General features: G+C 52.7%; 3 protein-coding genes across 14 annotated transcripts in view; 2 read left to right on the plus strand and 1 right to left on the minus strand.

Annotated features, from left to right (window-relative positions):
- Positions 1–8,398, plus strand: part of Hdac6 (histone deacetylase 6) — a 19,277-nt gene extending 10,879 nt beyond the window's left edge. For 8 of the 12 annotated variants that reach the window (XM_010606362.3, XM_010606363.3, XM_010606356.3 and 5 more), the window contains 19 exons: positions 405–531; positions 630–695; positions 788–847; positions 925–1,014; positions 1,408–1,514; positions 1,600–1,667; positions 1,894–2,062; positions 2,141–2,269; positions 2,464–2,632; positions 2,873–3,006; positions 3,405–3,473; positions 3,585–3,777; positions 4,506–4,655; positions 6,227–6,401; positions 6,666–7,027; positions 7,103–7,222; positions 7,359–7,505; positions 7,601–7,729; positions 7,975–8,398. In XM_010606362.3, coding sequence (XP_010604664.1) covers positions 405–531; positions 630–695; positions 788–847; positions 925–1,014; positions 1,408–1,514; positions 1,600–1,667; positions 1,894–2,062; positions 2,141–2,269; positions 2,464–2,632; positions 2,873–3,006; positions 3,405–3,473; positions 3,585–3,777; positions 4,506–4,655; positions 6,227–6,401; positions 6,666–7,027; positions 7,103–7,222; positions 7,359–7,505; positions 7,601–7,729; positions 7,975–8,043 — 2,533 coding nt within the window. In that variant the 3' untranslated portion in view covers positions 8,044–8,398. The other 4 variants (XM_010606358.3, XM_010606360.3, XM_010606359.3 and 1 more) reach the window with 4 other exon arrangements.
- Positions 8,399–8,485: 87 nt separating this feature from the next.
- On the plus strand, positions 8,486–12,729 carry Eras (ES cell expressed Ras). Its single transcript, XM_010606355.3, is given in 2 exon segments — positions 8,486–9,576; positions 11,803–12,729. A coding segment is annotated over 1 exon segment (687 nt). The 5' UTR covers positions 8,486–9,576; positions 11,803–11,841; the 3' UTR covers positions 12,529–12,729.
- A 648-nt stretch (positions 12,730–13,377) lies between these two features.
- Pcsk1n (proprotein convertase subtilisin/kexin type 1 inhibitor) lies at positions 13,378–14,220 on the minus strand (the record flags this gene model as incomplete). Its single annotated transcript, XM_010606434.1, has 2 exons — positions 13,378–13,706; positions 14,102–14,220. Coding segments are annotated over 2 exons (318 nt in total), but the record flags the coding sequence as incomplete, so codon positions are not given.
- Between the last annotated feature and the right edge of the window lie 5 nt (positions 14,221–14,225).

The raw sequence follows: 14,225 nt of genomic DNA on the forward strand, positions 1-14,225 counted from the left end.
TTTTTTTTTTTTTTTTTTTTTGTACCAGGGATTGAATTCCGGTCCTTGTGCTTGTGAAGCAGGTGGTGGAACCACTAAGATAAATCCCCAGCTAGCCTGGGTAATTTAATAACTTAGTGAGATCCTATATCAAAAATTAAAAAAGGGCTGGAGATATAGCTCAGTGTGAGGACCCTGGGTTCAATCCCCATTACTGTAAAAAAGTTATTTTAAAGAATTGGTGGGGAAATTAATGGAGAAAATGACGAGTGGTTGAATGGGGAAGTGAGTGGTTGAGTGAACTGTAATAGCTATGGGTTGGGAGCATCTGGAGCCTGACTCTTCTCCAGCAGTGCTGGGGACTGAACCCATGGCCACACACGTGCTAGGCAACCCCTCACCTCATTGTTTTTTTCTGCCCCCAGTGTCCTCTATTTTTCCATCCATCGTTATGAGCAGGGTCGATTCTGGCCCCACCTTAAGGCCTCTAACTGGTCTACTACCGGTTTTGGCCAAGGTCAAGGCTACACCATCAATGTGCCTTGGAACCAGGTCAGTATCTCCCATCCTCTGCCTGAAAAGTGAGACCCAAACCTATCCTTCTGCTCTCTCGGGCAGGTAGCCCATCCCCGTCATGCCTCTGTCCACAGGTGGGGATGCGGGACGCGGACTACATTGCTGCTTTTCTGCACATCCTGCTACCGGTTGCCTTCGAGGTCCTGGGGTCTGGGAAATGTTGGGGTGAGGGGCAACAGTAAGGGATGGCCCAGGAGGACAGATGGTCTCATGTAGTCTGTTCCTCCCTCAGTTCCAGCCTCAGCTGGTCCTAGTGGCTGCTGGATTTGATGCCATACAAGGGGATCCCAAGGTAAAGTAGGCCTCTGAGGTTGGCAGGTGAGCAGAAGGTGCTGCATAGAACCGGGCTCATCCTCCATGTCCCCGCAGGGTGAGATGGCTACCACTCCGGCAGGGTTTGCACAGCTAACCCACCTGCTTATGGGTTTGGCAGGAGGCAAGTTGATCCTGTCTCTGGAGGTAATGGCCTTTGTCTTTCAACCTGTGGACCCTTGAGGGCTTCAGAACAGAGCTTTCGTGCTGGAGTGTGGCTCAGTGGTAGAGCACTTGCCTAGTGTGCATGTGGCCCTGAGTTCAATCCTCAGCATAACACACATAAAAAAGAACAGGGTTTTCAATTCCAGTAGGAGTCCCTGGCCTGACATCTCCACTTACATGTCACTTCTTTAAAATGAAATGGGGAAAATGTTAACGGTAATCACCTTATGTAATTTCCAGTTAATTAAATGAGGTCACCCTCTGAGTTCCTTGTTGCTCAACATGTAATATGCACCCTAGTATTGTTATTGTCATTATCGTCCTTCCTAGTAACATCCGCAACTCTCCTCACCCCTTCACAACTCCTCCTCTCAGGGTGGCTACAACCTTCGCTCCCTGGCTGAGGGTGTCAGTGCATCACTCCACATCCTTCTGGGAGATCCTTGCCCCATGCTGGAGTCCCCTGGTGCCCCGTGCCCAAGGTGAGCCTGGGGGCAAGAATGGAGGAGGGGCTCTCACTGCCCACTGTGGGTCATTTCATTGCATTTTGTCCTCCCCTGCCTTCAGTGCCCAGGCTTCAATCTCCTGTACTCTGGAAGCCCTTGAGCCCTTCTGGGAGATTCTTGTGAGACCAGGTAAGAAGTGGAGTGTGGGCTTGATGGAGGCTTGGCATGGAATGAGCCAAAGGGAGACTCTTTCAGACCTCCCTCTGATTCCTGGGCCACCTTGGTGATGAGCGTCACCTTTTCACCTGGCCAAGGTTTCAGGCCTCCCTCCTCTTTTTATGTTTAAGCCACCTGTATCCTGAGTGTTACAGGGACCCAGATTTGGAGAGTAGGACAAATTGACTTCCCCTTGTAGCAGAGACCACGGAGGAGGACAACGTACAAGAGGACAGTGTGCAGGAGATCGAGGAGGAAGGACCCTGGGAACCCCCTGTGCTGCCAGTCCTGACCTGGCCCTTGCTACAGGCGCGAACCGGGCTGGTTTACGACCAGCGGATGATGAGTCACTGCAACCTATGGGACAGGTATGCAGTGAGGGGTGGGCTGAGTAGGTGGGGCTCACACCCCTCAGCACTAAGCCTGAACTTCTGCACCACCCCCAGCCACCACCCTGAGACACCCCAGCGCATCCTGAGGATCATGTGCCACTTGGAGGAGCTAGGCCTTGCCGGGCGCTGCGTCACCCTGCCTGTGCGGCCTGCCACAGAGGCGGAGTTGCTCACCTGCCACAGGTCAGGTCCCCACCTGGTGTGGGTGGCCACAGGGCTGAGGACAGGCTTTCAGGTTGGAGCCTGGACCCTCCCTCTGGGGTGTGTGTGGATGCTGTGGACCCAGGGGTGCCCATATTCTGTCTCCAGGTTGGGGCCCTAGAGAGCCACAGAACCACCTCACTGCTCCCCCTGGGTGCTCTTTTCTGTACCTCTAGTACCGAGTATGTGGAACGCCTCAGGGCCACTGAGAAGATGAAAACCCGGGAACTGCACCGGGAGGGTGCCAACTTTGACTCCATCTACATCTGCCCCAGCACCTTCACCTGTGCACAGCTTGCTGCGGGTGCTGCCTGCCGCCTTGTGGAGGCTGTGCTCTCAGGAGAGGTACAGCCTCTCTGGGTGGGCATTGGGCTGGGGGAAACAGCTTTCTTAGGGGACAGAAAGAAAGGGCTACCTGCCACTTTCAATGCCCTTGAGAGAGCTGAGCAGGCCCCGAGGGAAGGGACATTGGGGAAGCCCATAGCAGCTGGTGGACTAGTGGAGGGGACACGAGAGCGGGGAAAAATGAATGAGGAGTGCACATGTGAGGGCAGTGGTCCTGTCCTACTCCCCACTCCTACCCAGGTTCTGAATGGTGTGGCTGTGGTGCGCCCCCCAGGGCACCATGCAGATCAGGACACTGCCTGTGGTTTCTGCTTTTTCAACTCTGTGGCTGTGGCTGCTCGCCATGCCCAGGCCATCAGTGGGCGTGCTATGCGGTAAGGACTCCCTGGAGATCCCCAAATCCTGACCTCTGTGGAGACCTTCCCCCCACCTTTCAGCCCAGTGCTTCCTCAGCAAGCCCATGGCATGGCCCCTTGGACTTTTCCAGAAACTAGCAATTGTCCACTTGTCCAGCACCTCCCCAGAAAAGGATCAAGAAGTGGATCTCCCAGTGCCTACCCTGCTAGGGCTCTCAGATTGTGGCACTCAGGCCTAGGATCCAGGGTCATACCTCAGTTATTTATCCCAACAGAATCCCACGCTTACTCTCAGAGTCCCAAGATCGAGCACATATTACTTAGCTACCCAGACCCTGCAGGCCCCACAGGTCTAGTCTTAGTCCTCTCCCAGGGGACAGGTGTCCCAGGTTACTGAGAAGCTGTCTCCTCCCCAGAATCCTGATCGTGGATTGGGACATCCATCATGGTAATGGAACTCAGCACATATTTGAGAATGACCCCAGGTGAGGGGCTGGGGCTGGGGACAAAGGTGTGGTCAGGGAGGGGCTAAACTGTTATGGAAGCACTTGGACCCCCTAACCAGCCACATTCCCCTTTCCATCCCATCCTGTCAGCGTGCTATATGTGTCCCTGCACCGCTTTGACCGAGGCACGTTCTTTCCCATGGGGAACGAGGGTGCCAGCAGCCAGGTGGGCAAGGCTGCAGGCACAGGCTTTACTGTCAATGTAACCTGGAACGGGCCCCGAGTGGGTGATGCTGAGTACCTGGCTGCCTGGCATCGCCTGGTGCTTCCCGTTGCCTATGAGGTAAGGCTTGGGATGTTCGTGACACTCCTGTGTGGATGGCAGCACACACCTGCCTCCTTGGGCTGTGGGTGGCTGTGATAGTGGCTGTTGGGACAAGGCTCAGATGGCCCTTCTGTATCTGTCTAACTGCAGATACTGTGGGACATTCTGTGTGTGAGTGACCTCTTGGCTGTATGTTAGAGGGCCTCTGTATGTCTTGTGGTGGCCTGTGTAGGCTGCTAGATCTGTATTCTCTGTCTGCTGTCATGAATGCCCACCTGGGTTTGAGGGTGGCCATAAGTGACACTGACTCTGGAACTGCATGTGTGCAAAGGAGGGCGGGGGACAGGTGGGTACATTGGTGTGATTCTGTGCAGGTAGCTGTTTGTCCTCCCCTCTTCTCTGTGGGACAGGTGTAGTATCGTATGTCACTGGGTGCTGCCATCTCTGGCAGCCTGCGTGAGATGTGCAGATCTGGATGCACAAAACTTGATGAGAGGCTGTGTGGGACCACCCTTTCTCTGTCTGTCCGTCTGTCCTGGCTGTATGTGTGTCTCTGTGACTGGAGCATGGCCTGGCTGTGGTCACCTTCCCTGCATGGGAGCTGAGGCCCAGTGGTGTATGAATGACTGTCTCTCCCAGTCTCTAAGTCCCAACTCCTCGTCTCTCTGACTTGCTTCTTGTCTCCATCACTTACTGCCTGCCAAAGCCTCCCCTCATGCTCATGTGTCTCTTCTCTCCTGCCTCAGTTTAACCCGGAACTGGTGCTTGTCTCAGCTGGCTTTGATGCGGCACGAGGGGACCCACTAGGGGGCTGCCAGGTGTCACCTGAAGGTTATGCCCACCTCACCCACCTGTTGATGGGCCTTGCCAATGGTCGCATTATCCTTATCCTAGAGGTAACTCTCTTGGGCTCTCTTCCTGGGGTGGGGGCAGGCAGTTTGGAAGAGTTGACTGCATGACTCAGGGTAATGTCCTAAAACCTCCTTCAAGTGTCCCCACTTGGGATTGGTGGCACAGCCTGGGCATTAATAATCACAATAACAGCATTAGCTTCTTCAATTGAGCATTCAGTATACACAAAACACTTTTCTCAGCATTTTATGTGTATTATTAATTTGTTTACTTGATAAAGTAGCATTAGAAGTAGAATCTACTTCCCTATTGCTTTTTCCTTTCATCATCAGGGCAACTGAGGCACAGAAAGGGGTAGTGATTACTCTGAAGTCACACATTTAGTAAGGGCAGAGTGAAGGCTTGAACCCAGGCAAACTTGGCTCCAGGGATTTTGCTTTTTAACTCTACATGAACTGCCTCTAACAAGTTCCTAGGACCAAGTAAATTCATGGATCTTTTGTAAATGACTCAGCACCTCCACCCCTGTGCCCAGATGAGTTTCCTTATCTGTAAGATGAGCCTGGTTAACCATGGCATATTATTAGCACTGTATAAATGCCACATTAGGGCTGGGGATTTAGCTCAGTGGTTCTGCTGCCTGCCTCAGCAAGGTCCTGAGTTCAATCCCCAGTACCAAAAACTAAAAAATAAATAAATGCCACATTTTCTTACTGCTGTGCTTTGTTCAGACATTAATTAACCCTCTCAGCAAACTTCTGTGCTGCTATTTTATAGTTGAGGACAATTAAGTCACAGAGAAATTAACTGGCTTACAAAAGTTCCACTTACAATGTGCCTAGGACTGCTTGTGGCAAGGCAGGGTAGTGGTTCAGAACATGGGCTGTTTCATCAGTTGACCCAGGTTCAAACCCCACTGCTGCCTCTTCAGCTCTTGTGACCTCAGACAAGTCATCTGACCACTCTGAGCCTCAGTTGCCCTATCTATAAAAAGAGCAGGTACTGGGGTTCCTGTGGAATATGAAAAAGTTCAGATGGGAGATGGTATAGAGAGGAAAGGCCAGTTATTCTTATTTTAGTATATGTGCTACTGAAGCGAGCACGAGACCAGTTATTCCTGTACTTGGGCAGGGCAGCATCTTTTGTGTGGATTCACAGCAGGCAGCACCCTGTGCAGGTTTGGGTTCATAGGCTGTGTGAGGGATTCCTAGAAAGTGTGAAGTCATTTCTAGATAGCATGAAGGCAGGTTCGTGTACATATTGGGCACCTGTGGTTGTGAGGGTTAAGCGTGTTCGTATGTGTGGAATATATAAAATAGGGTCTGGCACACAGCAAGCGTGTAATACATGTCAGCTATTTTTAATGCTTTTGCCAGTGTTGTTATTGTTATCTTGCACTTGACAACACAAACATTTTACCTTACCAGCACATGGTAAGTGCTGACCGTCTTACACATGTGGGTTCCACTCATTTGTTCCTGGTAGCACCCTCCACTCAGACTTGCAAGGCCCAGGAGCAGGGAGGAAGGGGAGTTAGGGAGGCAGAACATCTGACCCTCCAGATTCCCTGATGAACCCCCCACTTTACCTTTCCCTCCCCTTTTCCTTGACAAAGGGTGGCTACAATCTGACATCCATCTCAGAATCCATGGCTGCCTGTACTCATGCACTTCTTGGAGATCTGCCACCCCAGCTGGCTCTGCTGCGGCCTCCACAGTCTGGGGCCCTGGCTTCCATTGCTGAGACCATCCAAGTCCATCGCAGATACTGGCGCAGCTTACGGGTCACAAGTGAGTGGATGTGGGGAATTGGAGATGATGAGGGGACTCAGGGAAAGAAGGGCAGGGGCAGGGGTGAGAGTCCAAAAAGGGGACAAGACCCACGCTCAAGACCCACTCGCTGCATGGTTCCAAAGGTAGATGACATGGAGGGACTCTCCAGGTCTAAGTCAGTCACCAAGAAGATGCCCCAACAAGCCAATCCTGGGTTGGCGAAGGGGATAATCATGCCAAAGGGGAAGGTTCTGGAAGCAGGCATGAGAAAGCCAACCTCAGCATTATCTGCAGAAGAGTTCACTCCAGGCCGGACTAAACCAGAGGCAGCTAAAGTGGTGCTCCCTCGGGACCAGTCCTCAAAGACAGCCACTGGAGGAGCCACCCTGGACAAGGGTCCTTCAGAAGAGACTGTGGGAGGAGCCCCAGTGCACCAGGCCACCTCAGAGGCAGCTACAGGGGGAGTCAAGCTGCACCCTACAGCCGAGGCTATGGGAGGAGCTGAGCTGATCCAAACTCCTGAAGCCTCACGTACAGAAAAGCAGACTCCAGTAGCCTCACCTGTGCCGGGAGCCACAGCCCCGCTTTCTCCCAGTCAGCTGACTGGGAATCCTAGGACCTTGGAACTAGGCAAGGAAGCTCTGGTAAGGCCCACTGCACCCAGGGAAAGGGAAGAAAGGTAAGAATGGGGCCTCTCACATCTTTTCCTGTGTGTCCAGAAGACCCTGGGACCTCAGGCCCTTGGAGAAGAGAGCCTACTAGGAGAGGCAGCTGGAGGTCAGCATGTGGATGACTCAAAGCTGACACAGGGATTTCAGGACCTTGCTGACACTAACCAGGTGAGCTCAGGGAAAGGCTGGGACTGTGGTATCATCTCTTGCCCATTTGTGCCTCCACACAGGGGTATGCAATATAGAAACGTAATAAGAGGTGGGGCCTTCAGCTTATTCAGTTTCACCCATCCACCCACCCTAGGACATATTTTATGCTGTGACACCACTGCCCTGGTGTCCCCATCTGGTAGCAGTGCTCCCCCCGTCTGCAGCAAATGTGGATGTGACCCAACCCTGTGAGGACTGTGGAACGCTCCTGGAGAACTGGTTATGTTTGTCCTGCTATCAGGTAAATAGAAGAGGAAGGAAATAGGGGGAGGTTGGCCCAGGAGCAAACCACAGATCATTGCGGATCCCTGCTTGACACTCATTTCCCAACCTCAGGTTTACTGCAGTCGTTACGTCAACGCTCATATGGTTCGACACCATGAAGCATCTGGACACCCGCTGGTCCTCAGCTACGTCGACTTGTCTACCTGGTGTTACCCCTGTCAGGCCTATGTCCACCACCAGGTGGGCACTGGGCAGACCCTTTGACCCCTGCATACACATCCCCACCCCACCCCCACATATCCCTTATGTCCCTGGGGAAGAGAACGCAGACCCCCTCTGTGTAGCTTCCCAGGGATTAGTGCAGTCTGGGGCCTATGGGACTGGCCAGGAGATGGGGTGGTTGAGGGATGGAGTGGGGGCAGCCTCCTGGGCAAGTAGAGCAGTCCTCACTTCTCTTACCTGCCCTATTCTTACCTCTTCCTCAGGATCTCCTAGTTGTGAAGAACATCGCCCATCAGAAGAAGTTCGGGGCGGACATGCCCCACCCACACTAAGTCCCAGAAAGTGCTCCCTCTCCTCCACCCTCTGAGGCCCCAGACAGACCAGCCTTATTTCTTACAACCAAATCTTGGATGAGGGTGGCCTCTGCCCTATCGTGAATATCCTTTGCCAGTGGCCCAAGGGTGCTTATTTAAGTGTAAATACACTTTAAGAGGACTATGGTAATCAGTTGTGGATCTACCCCTGTCCACTGCCAGTTCAAGGGACACCATTACTCTACCCCAGAAGGAAAAAAGGGTACCTCAGTGTCCCCCAGAGGGTGCTGAAATCAAAAGGATAACATTGGAGTGAGGGACAACTGGCAGTTATTGCAGGGTTGCATATTTAATAAACTTCAAGTTACAAAAACCTGGAGAAAGCTTTTAACTTTGAGTATATGGAATGCTTGCTTTGGCAGCACATATACTAAAACTTTGAGTATATCAAGAACCCCACATCCCTCATCCAACAGGGCTGATGAATAATAAAGGAATGGGGGGTTCTTCAACTGGTCAACCCTCTGCCCATCCATTGCCCCCCCCCAAAATTAGAGCAAGTGGCTTGACTGGCTTCACTGGAGATTTAATAGAATCCATGAGAAAATGAGTGCCTGCCTTACAAATAGGGGCCTCACAGCCAGTCCTAGGCATGTCTGAGGCTGAGAAGACAAGGGAATCTGGAATTATTTTCCACGGGACCCAGTTTCCCCATCTCCCCATCTTGCATTGACCTGATGGGTGGGGTGGGTTCAAGCTTCACCTGGATGCAGAGATCATGGGTAGAGGTCCTGGTCCAGAGGTGGGAGATGAACAAAATTTTAGAGTTCTAGTTATCTCACATAATGAAAATTGCTTTGGCTGAGGTTACAGGGTCTTTTCTTCATTTCCACTTTCAGATCTCAAAATGTCCACCAAAGGCCTACCTCTTGAAAAAGGAGAGTTCAAATAAGGGGAAAGGGAACAGGGCTTGGGCCAGCCCGAATGTAGTAATATTTTAGGTGGCTCACCCCCACACCTCTACTAATTATCTCACTGATCAGAACTGTGTCCCCACACTTGTCTAGCTGCAAGAGAGTCTGGGAAATTTGTAATTTGAATATACATCTCTAATTGGTTCTTTTGGCCCTGACAGAGTATGCCCCTCCCCTGTAGATCTTTCCCTCCGGGATGGACCCTCCCCGCCTCCAGACCCACCGAGTTGAGTTGAAGCTATCATAGAGGCTTCTTGGCCACAAAGCACTCACGAAACTGGTTCAAATGGCCCTGACAGGTCAAACTTGACCCTTCCCTGCACACACAGTCCTGTCCCAAGCACAGGTAATAGAGGTGCAGCGAGACTCGCGAGCCCGCCTTGTGGACACGTGGCAGGTGTCTGCAGCACCACCTAGGCAGTTGGGCCAGGAGCCAGCGACGGTTGGTGTCGCAGGGCGGGAAGGCCCACGGGGCGGTGGCTGCGCGTGCCTAGTGCCCCGCCCCCCCATACCTTGTCTCATCACTGCTGTCAGAGCTACCCTCTACGTCCCAGTGCCCTGCTGCTCCCGGACTCAGGTGAGCGGGCTGCAGGAATCCCGGCCGTGTTTGGGCCTAAAGGTCTTTCTGTGCGGGAGTCACCGAGACCCTTCCCTGCCACCTTTCCTTCTAGGGGATAGAGCCCTGCATTTGCCCCCAACGGGTCAGTGCCTGCGCTTTGCTTGCGGGAAGCAGGGTTGTTTCTCGGGATGGTGCCCTAAACGCACCCTGGGGCACCACTGTGCAGGCTGAACCCAAGGTGGAGGTGCCCTTGGGGATGCAGCCTCAGGGCCACCCCTGCTCATCTCTACTCACCTCCAGCTTTACACATCAGACAAAACAAAGTGCGGGGCCGCTCCGGTGGCCCAGGTCTGAAGGGAGCCCCGTGCCCCCTCCTCTCTCCCTCACCTCCTGGGGCAGCTGAGGGAGGACACTAGGCCCAGGTAGTGCCAAGCAGGTGCTCCAGGGGCTCAAGGACCCTCTGGGGACACTGCAGTACCATCCACCATGGGGAGGGTTTTGCTTTCGAGCAGAAGGCTGGGACTTCATTCTGTGATGGGGACGTGCGACCTGGGCCAGTCCCTGTCACTCCGCTTCTCAGAGCACCCAGTTCCTCACAGGACACACGGGTCCTGGTGACCATAACCTGCCTCCCCATGTCATAAAATAAAGTGAATGTGGTCACAGCAGGTGCTCACCCTGCCTCTACCATGCTCTCAGGAGATGGTACCTGGGCACCTGTGGTCATCACCAGCACCTTGGCCAGGGCGGGAGAGACCTGCTTACACTTCCCCCACCTCTGATGATGGCATCCCAAATTTTCAGCTGTTCTCTCTTCGTCTTGCCCCCCATTTCTGGGCAGCGACTTGCAGTGAGCATTTTCAGGGGGATTCCGCCCATCTCACCCTCACTTGCACATCCCCCAATCAGCAGAGCCTGCGAAGAACACCTGGAACCCACCACCTACCCCAAAGCTGCCACTGCTCCATGGTTTCTAGATGACCACTATGGCGCACTCCATGAGGTCAATTCCCAAACTGGACAGGGAGGCTCATTTAATGTGTTAATGGCGATTTGCTATTAGTAGCACCTGCTGAATGCCTATCCTCTTATAATATGCAAAGTAATTTACTTACTTATGATGTTTATTGTCTCTCACTGTCAGAATCTAAAGCTCTCAAAGGCCAGGAGTTGAGTTTGTTTTTTTACAGTGCTGTATCATAATGTCTACCATACAGGAAGATGCTGGCCTTAATTAAGGAAGATCAAATAATAACAAAGATGCTTGCCCATTAGCCAAGCACCTTCTACTGAAATATATTTTACATATTTATCTTGTCACTTGTCGCCAATGTGGAATTATAGACAATAATGGAGAGTGTAACATTCACAGTGGCCATCTATTTTTTTTGTATCTGTGTCCTTGCCACACAGTAGGTTTTCAAGAAATATATGTTGAATAGTTAATAAGAGCAAATTCTAATGAAAATAGTTAATGGACTGCATAATTCACTTAATTTATTTGGTTTATTGTCTCTTCAGATACTAATATTCTTTTAGACTATTAACCCCATGGGATGGGAATGATCTGAGCAGACAACTGTCAGGCGCTGCCTGGAGGCTGAGGTTTGATGTCAACCAAAATAAACAGAATCTTGCCCTCCCTCTGCATCATGGAGTGACTGTTAATGGGCAGGAGGATTCTTTCCCAAGTAACAAAAATGTTCTAAAATTCACACAACTCCATGAATACACTATACATTTTAACTGGGTGAACTGGTGGCACACACTTGTAATCCCAGCACTGGGAGGCTGAGGCAGGAGGATCACCTTGAGTTCAAGGCCAGCTTGGGCTACATAGTGAGCTTAAGGCAAACCTGCACTACAAAGCAAGATTTTGTCTAAAAGAAATTAATAATTTATAAGAAATGGGTGAACTTTATGGAGTATAATTATATTTTAATAAAGCTGCTTGAAAAATCCTGCCTTGGGGCTGAGGGCATAGTTGAGTAGTAGACAAACCCATCACCTTGCCTCAGGCCCTGGGTTTGATTCCCAACACTGACAAAAGAAAAAACTCCCCTTTACAAAGTTGATCTTGTAGAAGGAAGCGGGGAGAGCAACATAAATAATGTATACATATTAGGTGATCAGCACACAGTAGGAACTCAATAAATATTGATTCAATGCCGCCTCCCCATCCCTTCACCGCTAAACAGTTTGCCCTGACCTCTCTCCACTGTTTTCTTCCCTCCTCACTGGCAGATCTATTTATATCTCTTCCCTGAGTTGCCTGTGTGAGACATGGAGCTGCCACTGCCACCTAGTGACCAAGAGTTGGGCCTGGGTACCTGGAGCCCCGACTCCCAAAAAGAGAGGCACGAGGCTTCGGAACCCAGCAAGGATGTTGCCAAGAAGTTGCCCGAGTACAAGGCAGTGGTGGTCGGTGCAAGTGGCGTGGGAAAGAGTGCACTGACCATCCAGATGACCCACCAGTGCTTCGTGGAGGACTATGAGCCTACCATCCAGGATTCCTACTGGAAGGAAGTAGCCCTGGGCAATGGGGGCTACATTCTAAATGTGCTGGACACAGCAGGGTAAGACATCTACAGGGCCCTACGGAACCAGTGCTTGGCAGCTGGTGATGGCATACTGGGTGTCTTCGCTCTTGATGACCCTTCATCTCTGGATCAGCTGCAGCAGATGCGGGCCACCTGGGGCCCTTGCCACACTCAACCCCTCGTCCTGGTGGGCAACAAGTGTGACCTTATGACTCTTACTGGAGGGGCCCATGCCACTGCTGCAGCCCTCGCCCAAAGCTGGGGGACTCCCTTCGTGGAGACCTCAGCCAAGATACGGCAAGGTGTGGAGGAAGCCTTTTCCCTGCTCATCCATGAGATCCAGAGGGTCCAGGCAGCCATGCTGGAGGCCGGTGGGAAGAAGGCCCACCATCAGAAGGCTGTGTGTGTCTGCGGCTGCTCTATGTCCTGAAGATCTCCGTCAGGAAAAGCAGCCCCTCCCCAGGCCAGGGTGCGATTCCCTTGACAGAGATACCTCAAGAGCAACTAGTAACAAGGACACGCACTGTTGATAGGGATACATGGACACTCTTCTTCTTTCATTTGTTGAGGAGCTTTTTGGTGACAAGGGGGTGTCTAGTGTTGGCTGTGTTGTCAGTTTGAGAAATTTTGTGCAAGTTTAATTAAATGGTGTTTCCAGTTTCCAAGCTGCCTCTGTGCCAAGTGTTATGTGGGCAGGAGTGAGACCAGGTGGAATGTTACTTGAAGGATGAGAAGTCTTTCATTCAAGAATTTCTGGGGAGTCCTTCATGTGCCAGGCCCTGCTTTGGGTACACAAAGGATGTGTAGATGAATCCTTGCTTTTTTATGACAGAAGCTGACAATAAGGCAGGTGAAGGAACACAGTGACAGGGTGGTCAAAGAAGCTTTACAGAGTAGGTGGCATTTGGATAAAACCTTGCTGATATCCAGGGGTAGAGGACACAGCCAGTGCAAAACAAAGACCACGACTACAAACCAGCCACTGGCCCTTTGGTGCCCTGGTCTTCAAGAGAACAGGCCCCTGGAAGATGCTGGTGCAGGTCCTGAAAGAGGCCCATGAGATCTGCCTAACCTAGTGAGGCCTAGAAGGGTAGCACCAAGCGTGGGGGGCACTGTCCCATGTGGATTGTCCCAGTGGATGCCTCTGCCAGTAAGGAGAGGCACAGATTAAACAGGGGGTGTCACTAAGGGCAAGACCTAGAGCCCCTCTACTCCAAGAGCAGCCACCCCGACCAACCCACCAGCCCCTTAGCTACGGCCATTCACAAAGACAGACAGAGATTTTTCAGATGGTGTTATTGTAAGGCCAGGGGATGGGGACCTGGGGATGGAAGGGGTGCAGGCGAGGGGGTTCAGGTGGCTGGCTGGTGCGCTCCTGGATTCTGGGGCATGCTGGATGCAGGCGGTGCTCAGGGTGGCAGGAGACGGCGCGCTGGCGCGGGGGGTGGTGGGGGGTTCTCCAGGCGTTTTACGCGAAGCAGTGCCCCCAGAACACTTTCAGGGGGCACTTCAGGGCCCAGATCCTGGTTGGCGGCGCGGCGAAGGCGGCGCGGGGCGGCCCCAGCTTCCGCATCCGCGCTTCCGGTGAGGATTCGTCCCAGCAAATACCTACAGCACAGAGCAGAATGCAGTGAGGATGTGGCTGCGTGCCGCCCGCCCCTGCAGCCCAGGAACCTGGACGGCACACCCCGGGACCCCATAGTACCCGGTCCTTCCCCACCCATGTCCCTGGCCCACTGCTCTCAAGAGGCACATGTTCCCGACTCCCATGCCAGAAATTAAAGCATCCTGGCCTCCCCTTCGTGGCCGAAACCGGCCATCCGGCCTCTGCCCGGGGACAGGAGACCACATCCTACACTGATTCTCTAGCGCGGAATCTTTGCCCCACACCACATCCGGGATCTTACTCCCAACTAGGACCTAGGACCTTTGCCTCTCCTCGGGATAAAGTAGGTCCCCCAACCCCTCGGCCTCACCGTCCCCTCCCTGTCCCTTGCCGGCACCTCAGCAACTCTGGGTCCACGTCGGGCGTCTCGTCACCAGCGTCCTCGGTATCCGGGCCCGTGGGGCCGTCGTCATAGAATGGGGGCCGGGGTCGGTGTGCAGCGGCCGGCGCGGGAGCGGGGA

Source organism: Fukomys damarensis, unplaced genomic scaffold, assembly GCF_012274545.1.
Source record: "Fukomys damarensis isolate Sample0158 unplaced genomic scaffold, DMR_v1.0_HiC HiC_scaffold_39, whole genome shotgun sequence".
NCBI classification, from domain to species: Eukaryota; Metazoa; Chordata; class Mammalia; order Rodentia; family Bathyergidae; genus Fukomys; species Fukomys damarensis.